Here is a 17,774-nt window from a genome sequence, read left to right as displayed (position 1 = left end):
CCCCGACCCGGAGATTGAACCCCACCCTTTTCCGGTCGATAACCATGGCCTCAGATTTGGAGGTGCTGATTCCCAACCCAGCCGCTTCGCATTCTGTTGCGAACCGCTCCAGTGAGAGCTGAAGGTCACGGCCCGATGAAGCCATCAGGAACACATCATCCGCAAAAAGCAGCGACCCGATCCTGAGGTCACCAAACCGGAACCCCTCAACGCCCTGGCTGCGCCTAGAAATTCTGTCCATATAAGTTATGAACAGAATCGGTGACAAAGGGCAGCCCTTGCGGAGTCCAACCCTCACTGGGAACAAGTTTGACTTACTGTCGGCAATGCGGACCAAACTCTGGCACCGGTCGTACAGGGACCGGACAGCCCCGATCAGGGAATCCGGTATCCCGTACTCCCGGAGCACCCCCCACATGAGCCCCCAAGGGACACGGTCGAACGCCTTTTCCAAATCCACAAAACATGTGTAGACTGGTTGGGTGAACTCCCATGCACCCTCCAGGACCTTGCCGAGGGTGTAGAGCTGGTCCACAGTTCCACGGCCAGGACGAAAACCACATTGCTCCTCCTGAATCCGAGGTTCGACAATCCGATGGACCCTCCTCTCCAGAACCCCTGAATAGACTTTCCCAGGGAGGCTGAGGAGTGTGATCCCCCTTAAGTTGGAGCACACCCTCCGGTCCCCCTTTTTAAAGAGGGGAACCACCACCCCGGGCTGCCAGTCCAGAGGCACAGTCCCCGATGTCCACGCAATGTTGCAGAGTCGTGTCAACCAAGACAGCCCTACAACATCCAGAGCCTTAAGGAACTCCAGGCGGACCTCATCCACCCCAGGGGCCCTGCCACCGCGGAGCTTTTCAACCACCTCGGCGACCTCAGCCCCAGAGATAGAAGGGCCCCCCCCCGATGTCCCCAGACTCTGCCTCCACGTCGGAAAGCGTGTTGGTGGAATTAAGGAGGTCTTCAAAGTATTCCTTTCACCGATCCAGGACGTCCCCCATCAAGGTCAGCAGTGCACCATCCCCACCATATACAGCGTTGACAGTGCACTGCTTCCCCCTCCTGAGTCGCCGGATGGTGGTCCAGAACCTTTTCGAAGCCGTTCGGAAGTCATTCTCCATGTCCTCGCCGAACTCCTCCCACGCCCGGGTTTTTGCCTCCGCGACCGCCAAAGCCGCATTCCGCTTGGCCTTCCGGTACACATCAGCTGCCTCTGGAGTCCTACCAGCCAATAAAGTCCGATAGGCCTTCCCTCCCTGAGTCACCACCTTACCGCGGTGGAGGGGTTTGCGTGTCCTAGTGATCCTGGAAGCTATGTTGTCGGGGGCTTTATGCCCCTGGTAGGGTCACCCAAGGCAAACAGGTTCCAGGCGAAGGACCAGACAAAGCGTGGCTCAAAAACCTACCATGAAGAAAACGAACAATGGTTCCTAGTTGCCCCTGCCCGGAAGCGGGTCACCGGGGCCCCCCCCCTGGAGCCAGGCCCGGGGGTGGGGCTCGATGGCGAGCGCCTGGTGGCCGGGCCTTTTCCCATGGGGCCCGGCCGGGCACAGCCCGAAGAGACAACGTGGGACCCCCTTCCAGTGGGCTCACCATCCGCAGGAGGGGTCATGGGGGTTGGGTGCAGTGTGAGACGGGCGGTGGCCGAAGGCGGGGGCCTTGGCGGTCCGATCCTCGGCTGCAGAAGCTAGCTCTAGGGACGTGGAACGTCACCGCGCTGGCGGAAAGGAGCCGGAGCTGGTGCGCGAGGTAGAGAGGTTCCGGCTAGATATAGTCGGCCTCGACGCACAGCATCGGCTCCGGAACCAGTCTCCTTGAGAGGGGCTGGACTCTCTTCCACTCTGGAGTTGCCCTCGGTGAGAGGCGTCGAGCTGGGGTGGGAATACTTGTTTCCCCTCGGTTCGGCGCCTGTACGTTGGGGTTCACCCCGGTGGACGAGAGGGTAGCCTCCCTCCGCCTTCGGGTGGGGGGACGGGTCCTCACTGTTGTTTGTGCTTACGCACCAAACGGCAGCGCAGAGTACCCACCCTTTTTGGAGTCTCTGGGGGGGGGGTGCTGGAAAGCGCTCCTCCCGGAGATGCCCTCGTCCTCCTGGGGGACTTCAATGCTCATGTGGGCAATGACAGTGAGACCTGGAGGGGCGTGATTGGGAGGAACGGCCCCCCCGATCTGAACCCGAGCGGTGTTTTGTTGTTGGACTTCTGTGCTAGACATGGCTTGTCCTTAACGAACACCATGTTCAAGCATAAGGGTGTCCATATGTGCACTTGGCACCAGGACACCCGAGGTCTCAGTTCGATGATAGACTTTGTAGTCGTGTCGTCGGATCTGAGGCCAAATGTCTTGGACACTCGGGTGAGGAGAGGGGCGGAGCTGTCAACTGATCACCACCTGGTGGTGAGTTGGCTACGATGGTGGGGGAAGACGCCGGTCAGGCCTGGCAGGCCCAAACGTAATGTGAGGGTCTGCTGGGAACGGCTGGCAGAATCCCCTGTCAGAAGGACCTTCAACTCCCACCTCCGGGAGAGCTTCGATCATGTCTCGGGGGGGGCCGGGGACATTGAGTCCGAATGGGCCATGTTCCGGGCCTCCATTGTTGAGGCGGCTGACCGGAGCTGCGGACGCAAGGCGGTCGGTGCATGTCGCGGCGGTAACCATTGGACCCGGTGGTAGACGACGGAGGTGAGGGATGCCGTCAAGCTGAAGAAGGAAGAAGAACTATGGAACAAATTACCCATAAATATTAGGGAAGCAAACACCCTAGACATTTTTAAAAGACAGCTTAAAACCTACCTTTTTACCGAAGCATTTAAGTAATTTTATCTCAGAAGGGTTTTACTACTTTTATTAGTTATATTATTATTTTTATAGATTTGCTATTTTAATTATAACTTTTATCACTTGTATTATTGTTTTTATTGATTTTATGTAAAGCACCTTGAGCTACAATTCTTGTATGAAATGTGCTATATAAATAAAGTCTTACTTACTTACTTACTTACTTTAGAGGACGGCCAGATCTCTCAAGAGGATCTCCGATTCTTGTCAAAGATGGAAAGAGGCATCAGGCTCAAGGACAATGGTCATTGCGAAATGCCGCTGCCATTCAAGAATGAAAGGCCCAACTTACCAGATAACATGGTATGCGCCATCCACTGTCTCAGATGCCTAGAACGGAAGCTGAAAAGAAACAAACAGTACTACAAAGACTACAAGACCTTCATGGATGAGACTATAACACGTGGAGATGCAGAAAGGGTCCCAGAAGAAGACATCAATAAAGCTCCAGCATGGTACATCCCACACCACGGGGTGTATCATCCCCAAAAGCCTGGGAAGATACGTGTTGTCTTCGATTGCTCCGCAAGGTTTCAAGAGACATCCCTAAATTACTTTCTCCTGACTGGTTCAGAGCTGACCAACACCTTAGTGGGAGTTCTGTGTCGTTTCTGGAGAGGTCCCGTGGCAATCATGTGTGACAGAGCGCATGTTCCACCAGTTCCACGTTAAAGCAGAATACCAAGATTAACTAAGATTCCTGTGGTGGGAGAATGGAAATCTTGAAGCCAAACCATCCATCTATCGGATGAAAGTCCACTTGTTCGGTGCTGCTTCATCACCTGGCTGCGCTAACTATGGACTCAAGCAGCTCGCAGCCGAAGGACAAGGACACTTCAATGAAGCCACCATCAAGTTCATTCAGAAGATTTTTTACGTTGATGATGGCTTGTCAAGTTTAGCGTCCGAAAGCCAAGCTATCCAGTTAGTTAAGCAGGCAAGAGAGCTCTGCAGCACAGGCAAACTCTGGCTGCACAAGTTAATCTCCAACAGCAGAAAGTCCTAGCCACAATTCCCAAAGAATAATGTGCTAAAGCCGCCCAAGACCTAGACATGGCCCTAGGAGAACTACACATGGAAAGAGCACTTGGCATACAGTAGTGCGTGGCTTCTGATGAGTTCCAGTTTAGAGTGATTGTCAAAGAAAATCCACTTCAACTCGCTGTTGCCCGTCATGGAGACTGGTTTCCGGTTGGCGACCATGTCCAGCGTTGGCAGACCGACGACCAGGCAGGTGCTGACAGCTCAAACCCCCCACACCACAGGGGATGTGTGGAGGGGGGACAGAGAGGGGAGAGCAGCGATTAAAGAAGGCCAGGAGCAGCTAACAGTTACAGTCATATTTAGAATGAGATGCCCACAGGTAAATTGTGGACTAATGCAGCAATTTAGCAGAGCAAGAGATTCAATGGTTGTCCTCGGATACATCAATAATGAAGCCAGAAGATTATGTGTTCGTAGCAAACCGGGTGGAACGCATCAAGCAAAGTACAGAGTCTGCACAATGGAGGTATGTGGCTCCTGAAGATAATCCAGCAGATCATGCCTCAAGAGGTCTTACAGCAGAATTACTTGCAGCTTCTAACTGGTTCACAGGCCCAGACTTTCTTTGGCGGAAACAGCTACCCAGCGGAGTAGTCAAGGTGGGAGTGATTGCAAGTAGTGATCCAGAGTTCAAGAAGGCCCAGGTTCATGACACCCAGGTAAGGGATATAAGGTCACTGTTAGATCACCTACAAAAGTTCTCAGACTGGTCAAGAATGGTGAAAGCTATAGCCAGACTAAAGCAGCATGCAAAGGAAGCCAAAGGCCTCAAGCCAAGGTCCTGTGAAAGCATCAGTTTATAGGAAAGGAGAGAAGCAGAGCTCAGCATAATCAAGATGGTTCAACAAGCAACCCTCTCTCAAGAAATACAGCGCATCCAGTGTCATAAGGACACACAAATCACAGACAAGGCTAACAAATTACATAAATTAGTCCATTCCTGGATGACCAAGGTATCCTCAGAGTGGGGGCCGCTTAACTCATGCTGCTCTACATCCACATGTGAAACATCCAGCTGTCCAACTGTTCCAATGGCATATGGATCCTGGGATGCAGCAATGCAGTGTCATCCCATATTTACAAGTGCACAACGTACAGGAAGTTCAGAAGATGCACAGAACAACAAAGGATGGCCAACCTCCCCGAAGAGCGAATGGAAACAACCTCCATTTACTTACTGTGGAATGGACTGCTTCGGGCCATTCCACGGGGGGGACGGGGGGGGGGGACGGACGAATACAATAACAGGCTTAAATGAACTGACAACAAGTTATACGATTTACATATTTACATTACTCAAGGACGTGCACACGCAATCTCAACTGCGGTGTGAAGCGCGTGTCCGCACTATTCTCCGACATGCACTAACAATTTCTGATACCGTGGCGGCAGAAATTTAGGCAAAATCAACATAGAGGAAACACTGGTCGCATTTGGCATTGTTACTGACAATGATCGCTTCCAGCAAACTTCTTTTGAATTAGTAATTTCCCCCTAAATAAATGTGAAGCTTATTTACGTTTTTGGGGACATATTTTCAGTTAGCAGATGGTACTGTTTGAATCGCGATTCCATCTGAAATACTGCCGGTGACAACGTTGTTAGAATAGCTTGTTTCAAAGGGGGTTCAGCTTGTTTCAAAGGGGTTTCTTAATGAATGAATGCACTATGAGTAGGCTAAATGCTTGAAAATATCACTAGAAGGGAAAAACTTAAAGTGACATTTCATAGAGGTTTGAACAACTTTTTACACCTGATTGCCCAATATCTTCCAATATCCAACTTTTCAACTGAGGCTGCTATCTTATGCAGTGTGCGAATTATACAAGGACAATCGGGGGGGTCAACTTCTTCTCCAGGGCGTAAAGGGAACCCAGTACAGCGCAGGCGCGTGTTTCTATCATTAACATTCTTGTGAATATTCTATAGCTAATTGCCATTACAAATACAATCGTGACAAAAATATGATAGATCTAAATTATATTAGTTCTTTGGTAACTTTTGGTATTAGCTAGCTAACTTACCCTTCTTACACTTTCTCACTACGTGGTAGCTACACTCTGAGATGATTCAACCAGCTTCTGTATTGCACAATTGTCACTCGTGCGCTGTGTTTATGTGTGTGATATTCCCTGCCATAAAGTCAACATTTCTGTGTAACGCCAACCTGTTAATAAATGAATATGGTAAATATATTGTAATATTTACGATTACAGGTAAGAACGATATATAAATGTATCGAGCCCCCCCGACCTGTTGTTTTTACCTCTTTTGGGGGGATCCAAGTCTTAATTAGGGGGTCAAACCCCCCCGTAATCCTCACACTGATCTTATCACTATTCCCTCTTGCAGGGGAAATGAGAAGACAACCGTTTCATTCTACACTTCACTTTTTGTATTTTGAATTGTAAATGAGCAGCAACAAATGTATGCTTTTAAATCTATGCAATCTTCATAAATAATAAGTAGGCATTTTTATATAAAATATACAGAAATATCGGTTGTAAAAATTACAGTTAATAAACGGACCCATCTGCAACCGACGCAAGCACACCCTACAATTTCCCCAGAAATTGTACCCTCTCTAGTTTCCTTTCACAATTGCAGCAACACTCTGATTGGATATTTGAGTTCTACTTGAGTTATTAGAAGGTGTCATTGAAAGATGACTGGAGTAGCCTATGCATGTGTGTGTCTGCGTGCGTGTGTGTGTGGCTCACTTGTCGGTAGAGTGCACAGATGTGCAGGGCTGTGTTTCCAGAAGCGTTTTGAATACTCATGTCTGCTCCGTAGGACAGCAGATGTTCCAAGTGCTTTATGTGTCCATACCTACAGGCCTGGGACAACAGACAGACACACAATACAATTTACTCATATCCAAGCATAAAACGCTGTAATGATGTGTTCAGATCACTAGGTGTCACACTGCCCTCTGAGGACATTTAACAAGATGTTTCTTCACTTCAAATGCTTTAGACCAGCTTGCTTATACACAAAGGCAAACAATTAAACCCTTACTCTGGATGAATATCATATTTTTAAAAGATCTTGAAACCAAAAATATTTTAAAAGCATTGGTTTTGTATTTTATTTACACGCTGTGAGACACTTAAGGCCAGCATGATAGTTTAAAGTTAACATGTATTTCTTCACTAAGAATAATTTATAAACACTCTAGTGGGTCTGTAAAACCACTTCACCTGTGAAACGTGCCAAACCTGTAATAAAAAGAATGTATGGTAGGTAGGTACAGTAGGTAGGTACTGTATTGATTCTCAAGGGGAAATTGTGGCATAGCAGCCGGCAAGAAGTCACCAATTGGTTACCAATACCAATTACCGATACAAAATCTGTGTAAAATATATATATATATAATATAAACTCCTCAAAAAAAGTTCGGAAACGTTATTTAGGTCGATTATTCCTCCCCTTCAATAATACCAATTGGTATTTTATTTTGTTGGAAAGCCTGATTAGTCACCTTTACAACGGGGTACAACTTGTAAGGATCGTGCATTCGTGGAATGAGCAACACAGCTAACCGTGTGGGTAGTGGCCCAAATTCTTTTGCCAAAATCCCCTGAAATATTCTTCTGTTGGTATTCACTCTCGTTTTGAGTTGCTTGGTGGATTGGATGAACTCTCCCACAGTAATAAGGAAAAAACAACACATATTGGCCATTTTTACACTTTATTCATTTTACACTGTCAGGGACCTCAGTAGCGTGTGGAAGATCCATACGCAGCCACAAAAGCTTGGCACCTCCTCCTCATGCTGGTCACCAGCCTGGTCACACACTGCTGTGGTATGGCATCCCATTCCTCAACCAGGAATTGTCACAAGTCAGACAACATGTCTGCGTTGGTCACTCTGGCACGTACAGGACGCCCAAGCTGATCCCACTTGAAGCTCAAAATGAGAGTGAATACCAACAGAAGAATATTGCAGGGGATTTTGGCACAATTTTTGGGGCCGCTACCCACACGGTTAGCTGTGTTTCTCATTCCACGAATGCACAATCCTTACAATTTTTCTACCTCATTGTAAAGGTGACTAATCAGGCTTTCCAACGATAAAATACGATAAAATACAATACCAATTGGTATTATTGAAGGGGAGGAATAATCGACCGAAATAACGTTTCCGAACTTTTTTTGAGGAGTTTATGTAAAAATATATATTTGTAAATAACTATAAGTTAGACACAGAGGCGCCACCTGGTGTATCTCATGCCAGCCGTTCTCATCATGGCAGCCCAGCATGGCGTGGGCTCGGAGCAGCAGCTCACAGCAGGCTGGGTCTCCCCCTACCAGCACCGTGTGGTATAGAGACGTCAGGCTCTGGCTGTCCTTATAGTTGGGCGAGGAGCCCAGGTCCAGCAGAGCCTGCAGGGGGCGAAAGAGAGGCTTAGAGCGGATGGTCAGCATTACAGGAGGTTCATCACGGAGCAAAAAATGAGGCTCTCACTGGTATTTGTGAATATACCGTATTTTTCGGAAAATACGCCGCATTTTCTATAAGCCGCACCCCACCAGAATGGGAGCTTTGTGTTTGTACTGGAATATATGCCACACTTGATACGGGAACAATGATACCAAGCAATGCATGAGTATAGGCAATCTTACAGCATGCCGTTGTGTAACACACTTCGAAAACAAAAGTAAGTAAGTGCGTAATGTATGTTTTCTACTGCCCGGGAATTAACTAATAATTTTTTTGTGAGTTCTAAATATTTCCGACGGTCCCCAAAGCGCAAGTTATTTTACCGAAACAGTAGCTAGCTAGCTTTAGTTAGCTTCCGGGCTAAGTTAGCTAGCATAATACTCGTAGCAATGCTACTACCATGCTAGTGTTACGGTAGTCTTATAAACATCTCTTCATAGTTACTGTTTACTCATTAATACACTGTTGAGATTGTATAACACTTTCTTTCTCAATAATTTATTAATTAATACCAGGTATGTAGCTTGCTGGTGAGTGAAATTAAATCAGAATCATAATGCATAATACCCAGTCCCCCCAGGATTTTTTTTAAATATTTGCGGGCTAAAATTCCCGATTTCGCGGGAGCTTTTCCAAAAAGTTGCGATGAAAGTTGCAGTGTTTTTTAGGTGTTTGTTGTGATGAAATTGCGGGAGCAAGTGAAAGTTGTGATAAAAAGTTGCGAATTTCCCTCTTTGTAATTTTAATTGAGTTCATCAAAGAATAAAACCATTGAGAAATGGTCCCCTAAATAACCTTACCAACATGCCAATTTTCATCATATCCCATTTTTAATCCTTATCCAACCAGGATTTACATTCGCATGCATTGAAGGGAGGAATTTCTCTTTTTTTAACAAAAAAGTCTCTATCGGTCTGCAATACCGCTCTCGACCTCTACGCAACTCGGCGCTCTCACACTTGCCAGGCATAGACAGTAGAAGAAAGCACACGCAGCAATTGACTGGTTGGGCAACCCTGGATACAAGACTGTTAACGGTGTGTTTATCTGGCACCTTATTGAACGAAATTAAAAAGAGTGAAAGAGTTCACAGACACCAGAATGAACGCGTTCACAGTATCGTTCATCAGGCAGTAATCGTTCAGTTTACGTTCACCAAAATGATCAACGAGTTCATGAACTTTCGTTCAATGAACGCGTTCAGGCGCAACACTGAATTTAACCCCTACTGGAGAGAGTTGTGGGAGACAACGATGATTGGTCAAAGTTGCGGTAAAATTGCGGTGATTGGTTAAAAGTGCAACGTCGCGCTGAATTTGCGGGGAATCGTTGAATTCGCGTGAATTGGTGTGATCGCAACATTGCAAATTCCTGGAAGGTCTGAATACCAATTACCAGGCGAGTGTAGAAGACGTTAGAGAGGAGGTAAACAGGAGGTAGAGATGAGGTAGAGGAGGTAAACAGGAGGTAGAGAGAAGGTATAGAAAAGATAGAGGAAGTAGACAGAAGGTAGAAGAGGTAGAGGAGGTAGAGAAGATAGAGAGATGGTACAGGTAGAGAAGAAAGGAGGTAGAGAAGGTACAGGGACTGTTGTGAAGGACCTTGAGAGTGGCCTGGTTCTTGGCCCGGACAGCCTTGTGGAGGGCCGTCATGCCGTCCTGGGCCCTGAAGTCCAGGTGTGCTCCTCCATTCTTCAGTGCCACGATCATGGGCACTACACTGTCCAGGTGGGACGCAAAGGTCAGGGGTGTCTCTATGGAAAGACACACAAAAAGGTCAAACGTACAGTTAGGCATTTTAATATTTTCATGTATCTGTTGTGTTTTGTAATTTGATGTATCTGGCTGCTACAGTATGACCTCTATCCTTCCGGAAAATAAAGTCAACTCTACCTTTCTATCTACTTCACTTAAAAAAATGCAATGATTATTTTACAGAGATCAAACCGCCCGGTCTTACATCTCATGAGATGAAAGTCACAAAATGACTTCCATTCAAGTCCCACTGAGAGGGTGAAACAGTTCTGATTTTCCTCAGGATTACGAGTGGTGTCAAAAGAAGCTAAAACTCCCCTTCAGTAAAGTAAGTATAATACCATAATTAATTTGATACAGACAACAGAGCACTCTGCCATCAACACCCTGCCACTACCAGTAGGAGACTGAGTATTGACTCCTGAGTGTGTGTGTGTGTGTGTGTGTGTGTGTGTGTGTGTGTGTGTGTGTGTGTGTGTGTGTGTGTGTGTGTGTGTGTGTGTGTGTGTGTGTGTGTGTGTGAGAGAGTGTCTGAGAGAAAAGGAGAGATCGAGAGCGAAAGAGACGTACCACCAGTATCTGGGTCGTGATAGTTGGGGTCCAGTCCTCTTTCCAGCATCTTCTCCACCTTATCCAGCTGAAGGTGCTGGATGTGGTCCATAAACTTCTTTAGATTGGCCTGTAGGAGGAGGAGGAGAAAGCGGTGGAGAGAGAGAGAGAGAATAAGAAAGATAAAGAGTGCAGGACAGAGAGATGGGGAGGGATGCGTCCCATAAAAGAGAAGTAAAGAGCAGATCAGATGAGGGAGGAGGACATTACAGTTTCAGCACCTGTGGCCCAGCACCTCTGTACCAGAGAGGAGGCAGATTCATAAGAGAACAATCTTCTGCTAGCTAATCACATGGAGGGAAAGATAAGACGTTGTAATTGAGCCCTTATCTATCAAATGGGTTAGATCTACAGTAGGGCTCTGAGCTTGATTTAGATGTCAGGGAAGGGGATATGAAGATGTATGAGAGAAAAAGAGGGATGGGTGGGGTGTGTGGAGGGTTGGAGGTATGTGGGTGGGCGGGTGTGAAGGGTAAAGAAAGCAAATGGAGAGGACAAAATTAGAGTAGAGAATGGAAGAGGGAGGAGGAAAGGAGAAATTAAGTGGAGGGGAGAGGAGAGGAGCTTAAGATGATGGGAGGAGGAAGGAAAGGAGGATGAGGGAAGGAGAGATTGATGAGATGAGGGTGAAGGGAATGAGAGGAGGATGGGAGGAGAGAAGAAGAGGAGGATGAGAGAGGATAAAGGGAATGAGAGCACGATGGGAGGAGGGAAGGGGAGGAGGATGAGAGGAGGGTGAAGGGAATGAGAGGAGGATGGGATGAGGGAAGGAGAGAAGGATGAGACGAGGGTAGAGGGAATGAGGAAATGGGAGGAGGGAAGGATGGTCACCCAGGTCTGTGCTCTCTGCTCCTTCTCCTGGCTCTTCCAGGGACAGGGCAGTCCATGTGCCGTTTCCAGGCCAGGTATAAATATCTACAGTAGGAGAGCAGGTCCCAGAGAGGGAGGCTGGCCTGCTGCCTTCAGGCAGAGCCCAGCATTAGGAGGGGACCACACACACAAACAAGCAAGCACACATGTGCACACTTGTGTGATGTGTATACATACACATGCACGCACATCTACATTTCAACATCCAGGATTCACACACTTATGCATACACGGTAACACACAGGCTTTAGTGTGTGCACATAGACACCCACACACAGAGTGGACCCAACATATTGGAGAGCAGCAGGGAAGCAGATCAATGAGGTTCTGGAAGTGTGAATAATTTAGTGTGATGTCCTTTTTGATACAGGGATACTTTGATGGGAATTCTCCTGGAAACTGGTTTTCCTGTCAGTCTACACTCAGTATGTGCCTGCTGAACAGCACAGTGACATCCACAGCTAACGGGCATAAACAGTATTGTCTTGAAAATGTGTCTTAACAAGACGTCTCTATCATCACTCTAATCCAGACAGACATTTAGAAAGCATTACTTAAACTTTAAGCACAACTGATCACAGACTAACAGATGCTGGATGCAAACTAGTGTGTGTATGTGTTTTACCTGTGTGTGTCTCACCTGTGTATGAATTTTGGCGATCTGTTTCTCGTTGACGTTGGGTTGCTGGTAGACTCTGCTCTTGTAGCGGAACTGAAAATAGAAGGACAACGATTGTGGATCTACAGGATATATACACACACACGCACACACAGGTAATACTATTGCAACTACAGACAGCAGAAGTAGCGTGGGCCTTCAACATGTCCTTCCATCATACTCTTCATCATCTAGACCTCTTCCACAGTCAACCATTTTTGTGAAAGTGATGTAACAAGACTACTTGATCCTGAAGACAAGGTGTTGAGTGGTACCAATGTACACCATGAGCCTTAACACAGTAGCTCTCAGGCAGCCAACCAATCCCTCAGCCAGTAATTACTGCAGCCTCCCTTTAATGTAGCACCACAACTACCATGGGACTACACACAGAGAATGTTCACAGCAAGAGCTAAGATGGCCATGAGGGACTATTCTGTATGCTGGCTCATCAGTATACAATACACAGATGCATGCACACATGCACACACACATACACACTGCTTTGAAAAAGAGTTGTTTCAGGGCTGTGTATCCTTTGATGAGGTTTTAGACGTCCTTGCTGGTGCCTCAGGTCCAGGTCTCTGATAATGATTAGAATAAGGTCTTCCAGGGGCGAGGAGGAAGTGGAAGTTTGTCTTGTGGAAACCAGATGGTTTGGGGCTCAGCTGGATCTCATCTCAGGCCAGCCCTGATGGAGCCGAGAACATATGATGAAACTGCCTTCAATCTTAAAATAATGGCACATCTCTCCTTCACCTCCTCCTCTCCTTCACCTCCACCTCTCCTTCCTGTAGAATGCTGCCTTCTGATCTGTAGCTAACCTTGGATTGTCCATGAAATCAGGATGGCTTCACAAGGCTAACTTGCTTCCACAACCAGCAGACTTATTTGGACTGCTTACAGCCAGCTTGGGGACGCCTTTGGGGTAGCTTTTGAAACTAAGGGGTTTTAGGTGGAGGTGGGGGTTTGGGTGGGGTGGAGGTGGGGGTTTAGGTGGGGGTTAAAATAGAGGTTAAAGTGGAAGTTAGGGTAAGGGTTTGGGTGGGAGTTAGGGTTAGGGATGGGTATCGAGAACCGGTTCTTGTTTAGAACCGGTTCCCAGTGAATCGATTCCTTGGAATCGTTAGCAAAATTCCTTAACGATTCTCTGTGCTGTTAAACAATTAAAATGCTAAGTTTAATAATGGATTAAAAATCGATATGCTCAGTTTAATAATGGGACACGCAAACGTCTGTCTGAATAAACTATAAAAGTTTGTGCACGCATGCGCGAAGACAGACTGCAGCAAACATGGCAACTAGGAAGAAGCGTTCTAAAGTTTGGTTGTATTTCACACGACAAAATGACAACAACGCCACTTGTAACGCGTGTAAAAAGTCTATTTCGTCGAAGGGAGGAAATACTACAAATATGAAGAAGCATTTGAACACACAGCATGGAATGAAGTTACTGGAACGTCATGTGTTCGATGCATGCAGCAGCGCAGCTAACGTTCGCGCTTCATCTCAAACTATCTAAGGTAGAGCTAAACTGCTCAAAAGTGATCACAACCACTTGTTACTGTGTGAAGCAATTTGCCTTTATTGTGTGTAGTCGATCTAGTTATCTTCTGTCCCGTCGTTTGAAGCATACATTTTAGCTCCGGCATTCGTCTCCCATTAGTATTGATCTTATTGATCATTTCACGTTATCGGGGCGGCGTGTGTTATCAGCAAACGTTCGCGTGTCGCATTATTAAACTGAGCATATCAATTTTTAATCCATTATTAAACTTTGCATTTTAATTGTTTAACCTTTTAATAGTCCTGTTAAATGTGCCTGAAAACGCCTAAACAACATACCCAAAGTACATTGCAAGCTGTTGTTGAACCATTTGTAGTACATGCATGTAAATGGTCTCTTTTGAAAGGTGACACTGAAGTTATTTCCCCTGTTGTTAGGACCCCTGTAAGTCCTACTCGTGTTGAGTAATAGAAGCTTGAACACAAGGAAACTGAAAGTTTCTATCTCCGACTAGATTTTGTTTTGAAAACAGAGGCCTGAAGAGGCCTAGAGGTGGTAGGTATTAACTCATTTCAGAGCCAGTCAAAGCCAGTTTGAGAAATTCGTTTAGAACGAGTGTGTGTGTGGGAGGGTGCAGGACGCACAGACCTAGTTGGCTGTAGAGGGGAACATCGATAAGAGAATCGATAAGGAATCGAATCGATAAGCAGGAATTGATAAGGAGTCGGAATCGTTAAAATCTTATCAATCCGCATCCCTAGTTAGGGTGGAAGGTAAGGGTAAGGGTGGGTTCAGGCAGGGGTACCTGCAGGGTGGGGGTTAGGGTGGAGGTTAGGGTGGGTTTAGGGTGGGATACCTCCAGGGTGGGGACCCCCTTGCAGGTGGGGGTGGGGTAGCTCCTCAGCAGCCTCTCCTCATCCAGGAAGCCGCTCTGGCGTCCCTCCACAGCCGGCTGGAACAGACCATAATTCAGCACGTCTCTCAGCGGCTGGGTCAGACAGCACAGGATCTGCTGCTTAGCAACCCACACCGTGGTGTCTGGATCAAACCTCAGACATGTCTGCTCCGAGACAGGGACCGGAAGGAAGAGAGAGAGAAGGAGAGCGAACAGAGAAGAGAGGAGAGAATGAAAAGAGGAGATAGAAGAGAGGAGCCATGTAGAGAGATTGAGGGGAGATAGATCCATTTTAAAAAAGAGGGAGAGAGAAAAAGAGAAATAGAGCAGAGAGCAGTAGAGATAAGAAATAAAGAGAGAATGAGAGAAAGATAAAGAAGAAAGTGAGAAACTGAAAAAAGGCAGTACTGTTTGTTTTTTTCTCAAAGCTGTTTCTTCTTACAAGATATGTAAAAGGTGTTGTGAGAACAGTGCATGCTGAAACTGGTCTTGAACCGGGAACCGGGAATGAAACAACTTTAACAAGATTATAAGACATTGTCTCAGACAGCATGTGACCATGTGCAGTGTACAGTGTGTTTCTGAACCTCACACACCTCTGCTCCAGAGTAGGACAGAGAGATGCATACACTGATCCCTATTTGTTGGCAGGTTGGAGAGAACAGATGGGCCTGTGCAAACAATAGCTTACTTCTGTGTTGCCAGGGTGTGTGTGTGTGGATGCATTTGCTATGTGTGTGCATGTCTGTGTGTGTGTGTGTGGATGAATGTGTGTACATGGGTGTGTTTGTGTGTGGTGTGTGAGATAGTGAATAAATAGCTTTTGTTTACAGTCAAAAGGACTGGGGGTGCTCAGTCTAACCCAGTATGAAAATGTGTATTAATGATATTCTGTTACAGTAATTACCTATCCTTTCTCTGACAGAGGCTAAACAAATATTGTCATTTCCATATTCATGAGCACACTGGCAGGGGTGCTGATTATTGGTGAAAAAGAGAAAACAATAACCTGAATTAGTTCAATCAATTAGTTGGTTTCCAGCATAGCATTGTGCTCGTTATTCAGAGAATAATTTAATGTATGAATGGCTTTGTATGACTGGGTATGTTATCCTCTGATAAGATACAGACACATTTAAACACAATTACAAGAAAATATGTTTAGTGACTGTCCTTATGAAACTGTGATTGGCTGGCTGAAAAGCAGCCATCCTTCAGCCATGTGACTGTTTCTTCCATGTCATCCATTATGCATCGCTGAGTCTGCTGGATGTATGCTGGGGCTATGGCAGCCATCCCTACATCCCCACCCATGGCCTCGTTATCGAAGCGCTTCTACTGTACCCTTCAAGTGCCAATCTGTACCATCAATATTTCAAAAAGTTGACATCAGTATACATGTGTAGTAGGCGTAAGCCAACATACAGGAATCCATTAATTTTTTTATAAAACCCTCATCAACCCCATCATGCTGAAAAACAGCATCTCTGATGGCGAGGTCGCTGTTGATGGTGTGGTGGGGTGCAGTCTGTATCTAGGTCATGGAAGCCAGTCTCTAGAGAGTAACCATCAGCTACATCACTCATCCTCTCCTCCCCCCCATCGTCCAGGGAGCGTGTGTGACGGCGGTGGTTCGAGAATGCTGAGGCCAGACCAAGACAAAGACTTGTTCTGGACCCCTCCCTTTCAAACCCACCTCTGTACCTCAGGACAAAAACTGTTATTGGGCTGTATCTGTGTTTGTACTGTCTCTACAGTGTTACTGTTCTGTATCTGAATTGTTATTGTACTGCATGTAAAACATTTAGCACCTGTAGTGTTGAACAAAACCCTATCAGGTCAAACTGCATTTTGAACAGACTTCACCATATGGAACCACAGTTCCACTTGAAACCCATATGAGTTATAGCAGTAACTTTCAAGGGTTACCCCACTAGGAAAAAGGTATACTCAAGCCTCTTCGTCCTGGACATGTACAGTAGCTGTAGCCTAGCCCAGCCTGGGCGGTACTCACAGACTGCTGCAGGTCAGGGATGACCACACAGATGGCCAGGGTGTCCTGGGGTATCCTGCCAAGCCTATCTGCTCTCCTGCTGGGCCTCTCCACACGGGCCTCGTCCTTGGAGCTGTCTGACTCGGACCCTCCAGAACCCTCCGACAGACTCTGGGCCATCTCTTCCTCACTGGACGTGGGGCTCCGAGGCATGTCTTCTGGACGCACTACAGGGGGGAGGGGGTATGTGAGATAGGAGGGTAAGAGGGAGGGAAGGGATGGGAGAGGATAAGTGGGGAAGGAACAGATGAAGAGGAGGAAAGGGGGAGAGGGAGAGAAGAGAGATGTGGGAAGGGATGGGGAGAGGAATGGGGAGGGAAGGAGTAGGAGGGGAGGAGTGGAGACATGGAGGTGTAATGTAAGAGGGCAGGAGGTAGAATAAAGGAAGCAAGGAGGGAGGAAGGGATTAGGGAAGGAAGGGAGAAGGGAAGGAGAGGTTGAAAAGGGAGAGGGAGAGAGAAGTGGAGGGTGAAGAATGAGAGAGAGACAGAAAGAGAGAGAAAGTGTTGCAGAGAGGCTTGTTCAGCTTTAACTCCAAATAATGCATACTCCATGAAACACACACTTCCATTCCTACACACACACACACGGACATATACTTTCACACAAATACACACTTGTAGACTTTGCTATTGTTGCCCTAGTTTGGAACTCTGGTGACACACTTTCACAGACTACCATCTTTAAATCAGACATGCACTGCTTTCCAAATTCCATACTGATGGCGGTTGAAAGAAAATACAAAATGATATGTTTCCCCCAGTATGACTCATTAATGCTTTTCAAATCAGACTGAATGGTTTAGCAAGCTCACACCGTGGCATTTTAAATCGTCATGTGAAACGCATATTACAGATTACTGGAATAAATCAGTGTCTTGCATACAGTGTAAAAAATGAGGATATATGAAAAAAAGGAGGTAAGAGAACTAGGAGCTCACCTCTTTTAGCGCATACTTGTTTTTTTCAGGCAGACAAGAAACTGACAGGTTGCTTAAAATCTACTGCCATGAGTATGTCATCAGTGCAAAACTGGCCTCAGAAGAGCTTGACAGTGACGAGAGGAGTGATCCATCCTGCGACACAACAACCACCACAAG

The 17,774-nt window shown here is 46.6% G+C and overlaps 1 protein-coding gene across 1 annotated transcript in view; it reads right to left on the bottom strand.

The window, feature by feature from the left end:
* The window catches only part of shank2b (SH3 and multiple ankyrin repeat domains 2b), a 201,011-nt gene extending 184,180 nt beyond the window's left edge, over positions 1–16,831 (bottom strand). Inside the window, exons 1-7 of the mRNA XM_062461519.1 lie at positions 16,637–16,831; positions 14,584–14,787; positions 12,203–12,274; positions 10,654–10,762; positions 9,931–10,082; positions 8,104–8,271; positions 6,606–6,722 (exon numbers count right to left, since the gene is read on the bottom strand). Coding sequence (XP_062317503.1) covers positions 6,606–6,722; positions 8,104–8,271; positions 9,931–10,082; positions 10,654–10,762; positions 12,203–12,274; positions 14,584–14,787; positions 16,637–16,828 — 1,014 coding nt within the window. The 5' untranslated portion in view covers positions 16,829–16,831. The remainder of the gene's footprint in view (positions 1–6,605; positions 6,723–8,103; positions 8,272–9,930; positions 10,083–10,653; positions 10,763–12,202; positions 12,275–14,583; positions 14,788–16,636) is intronic.
* Between the last annotated feature and the right edge of the window lie 943 nt (positions 16,832–17,774).

This window comes from Osmerus eperlanus, chromosome 5 (assembly GCF_963692335.1).
Source record: "Osmerus eperlanus chromosome 5, fOsmEpe2.1, whole genome shotgun sequence".
Classification (NCBI taxonomy): domain Eukaryota; kingdom Metazoa; phylum Chordata; class Actinopteri; order Osmeriformes; family Osmeridae; genus Osmerus; species Osmerus eperlanus.
This window is presented reverse-complemented; position numbering and strand designations above follow the sequence as displayed.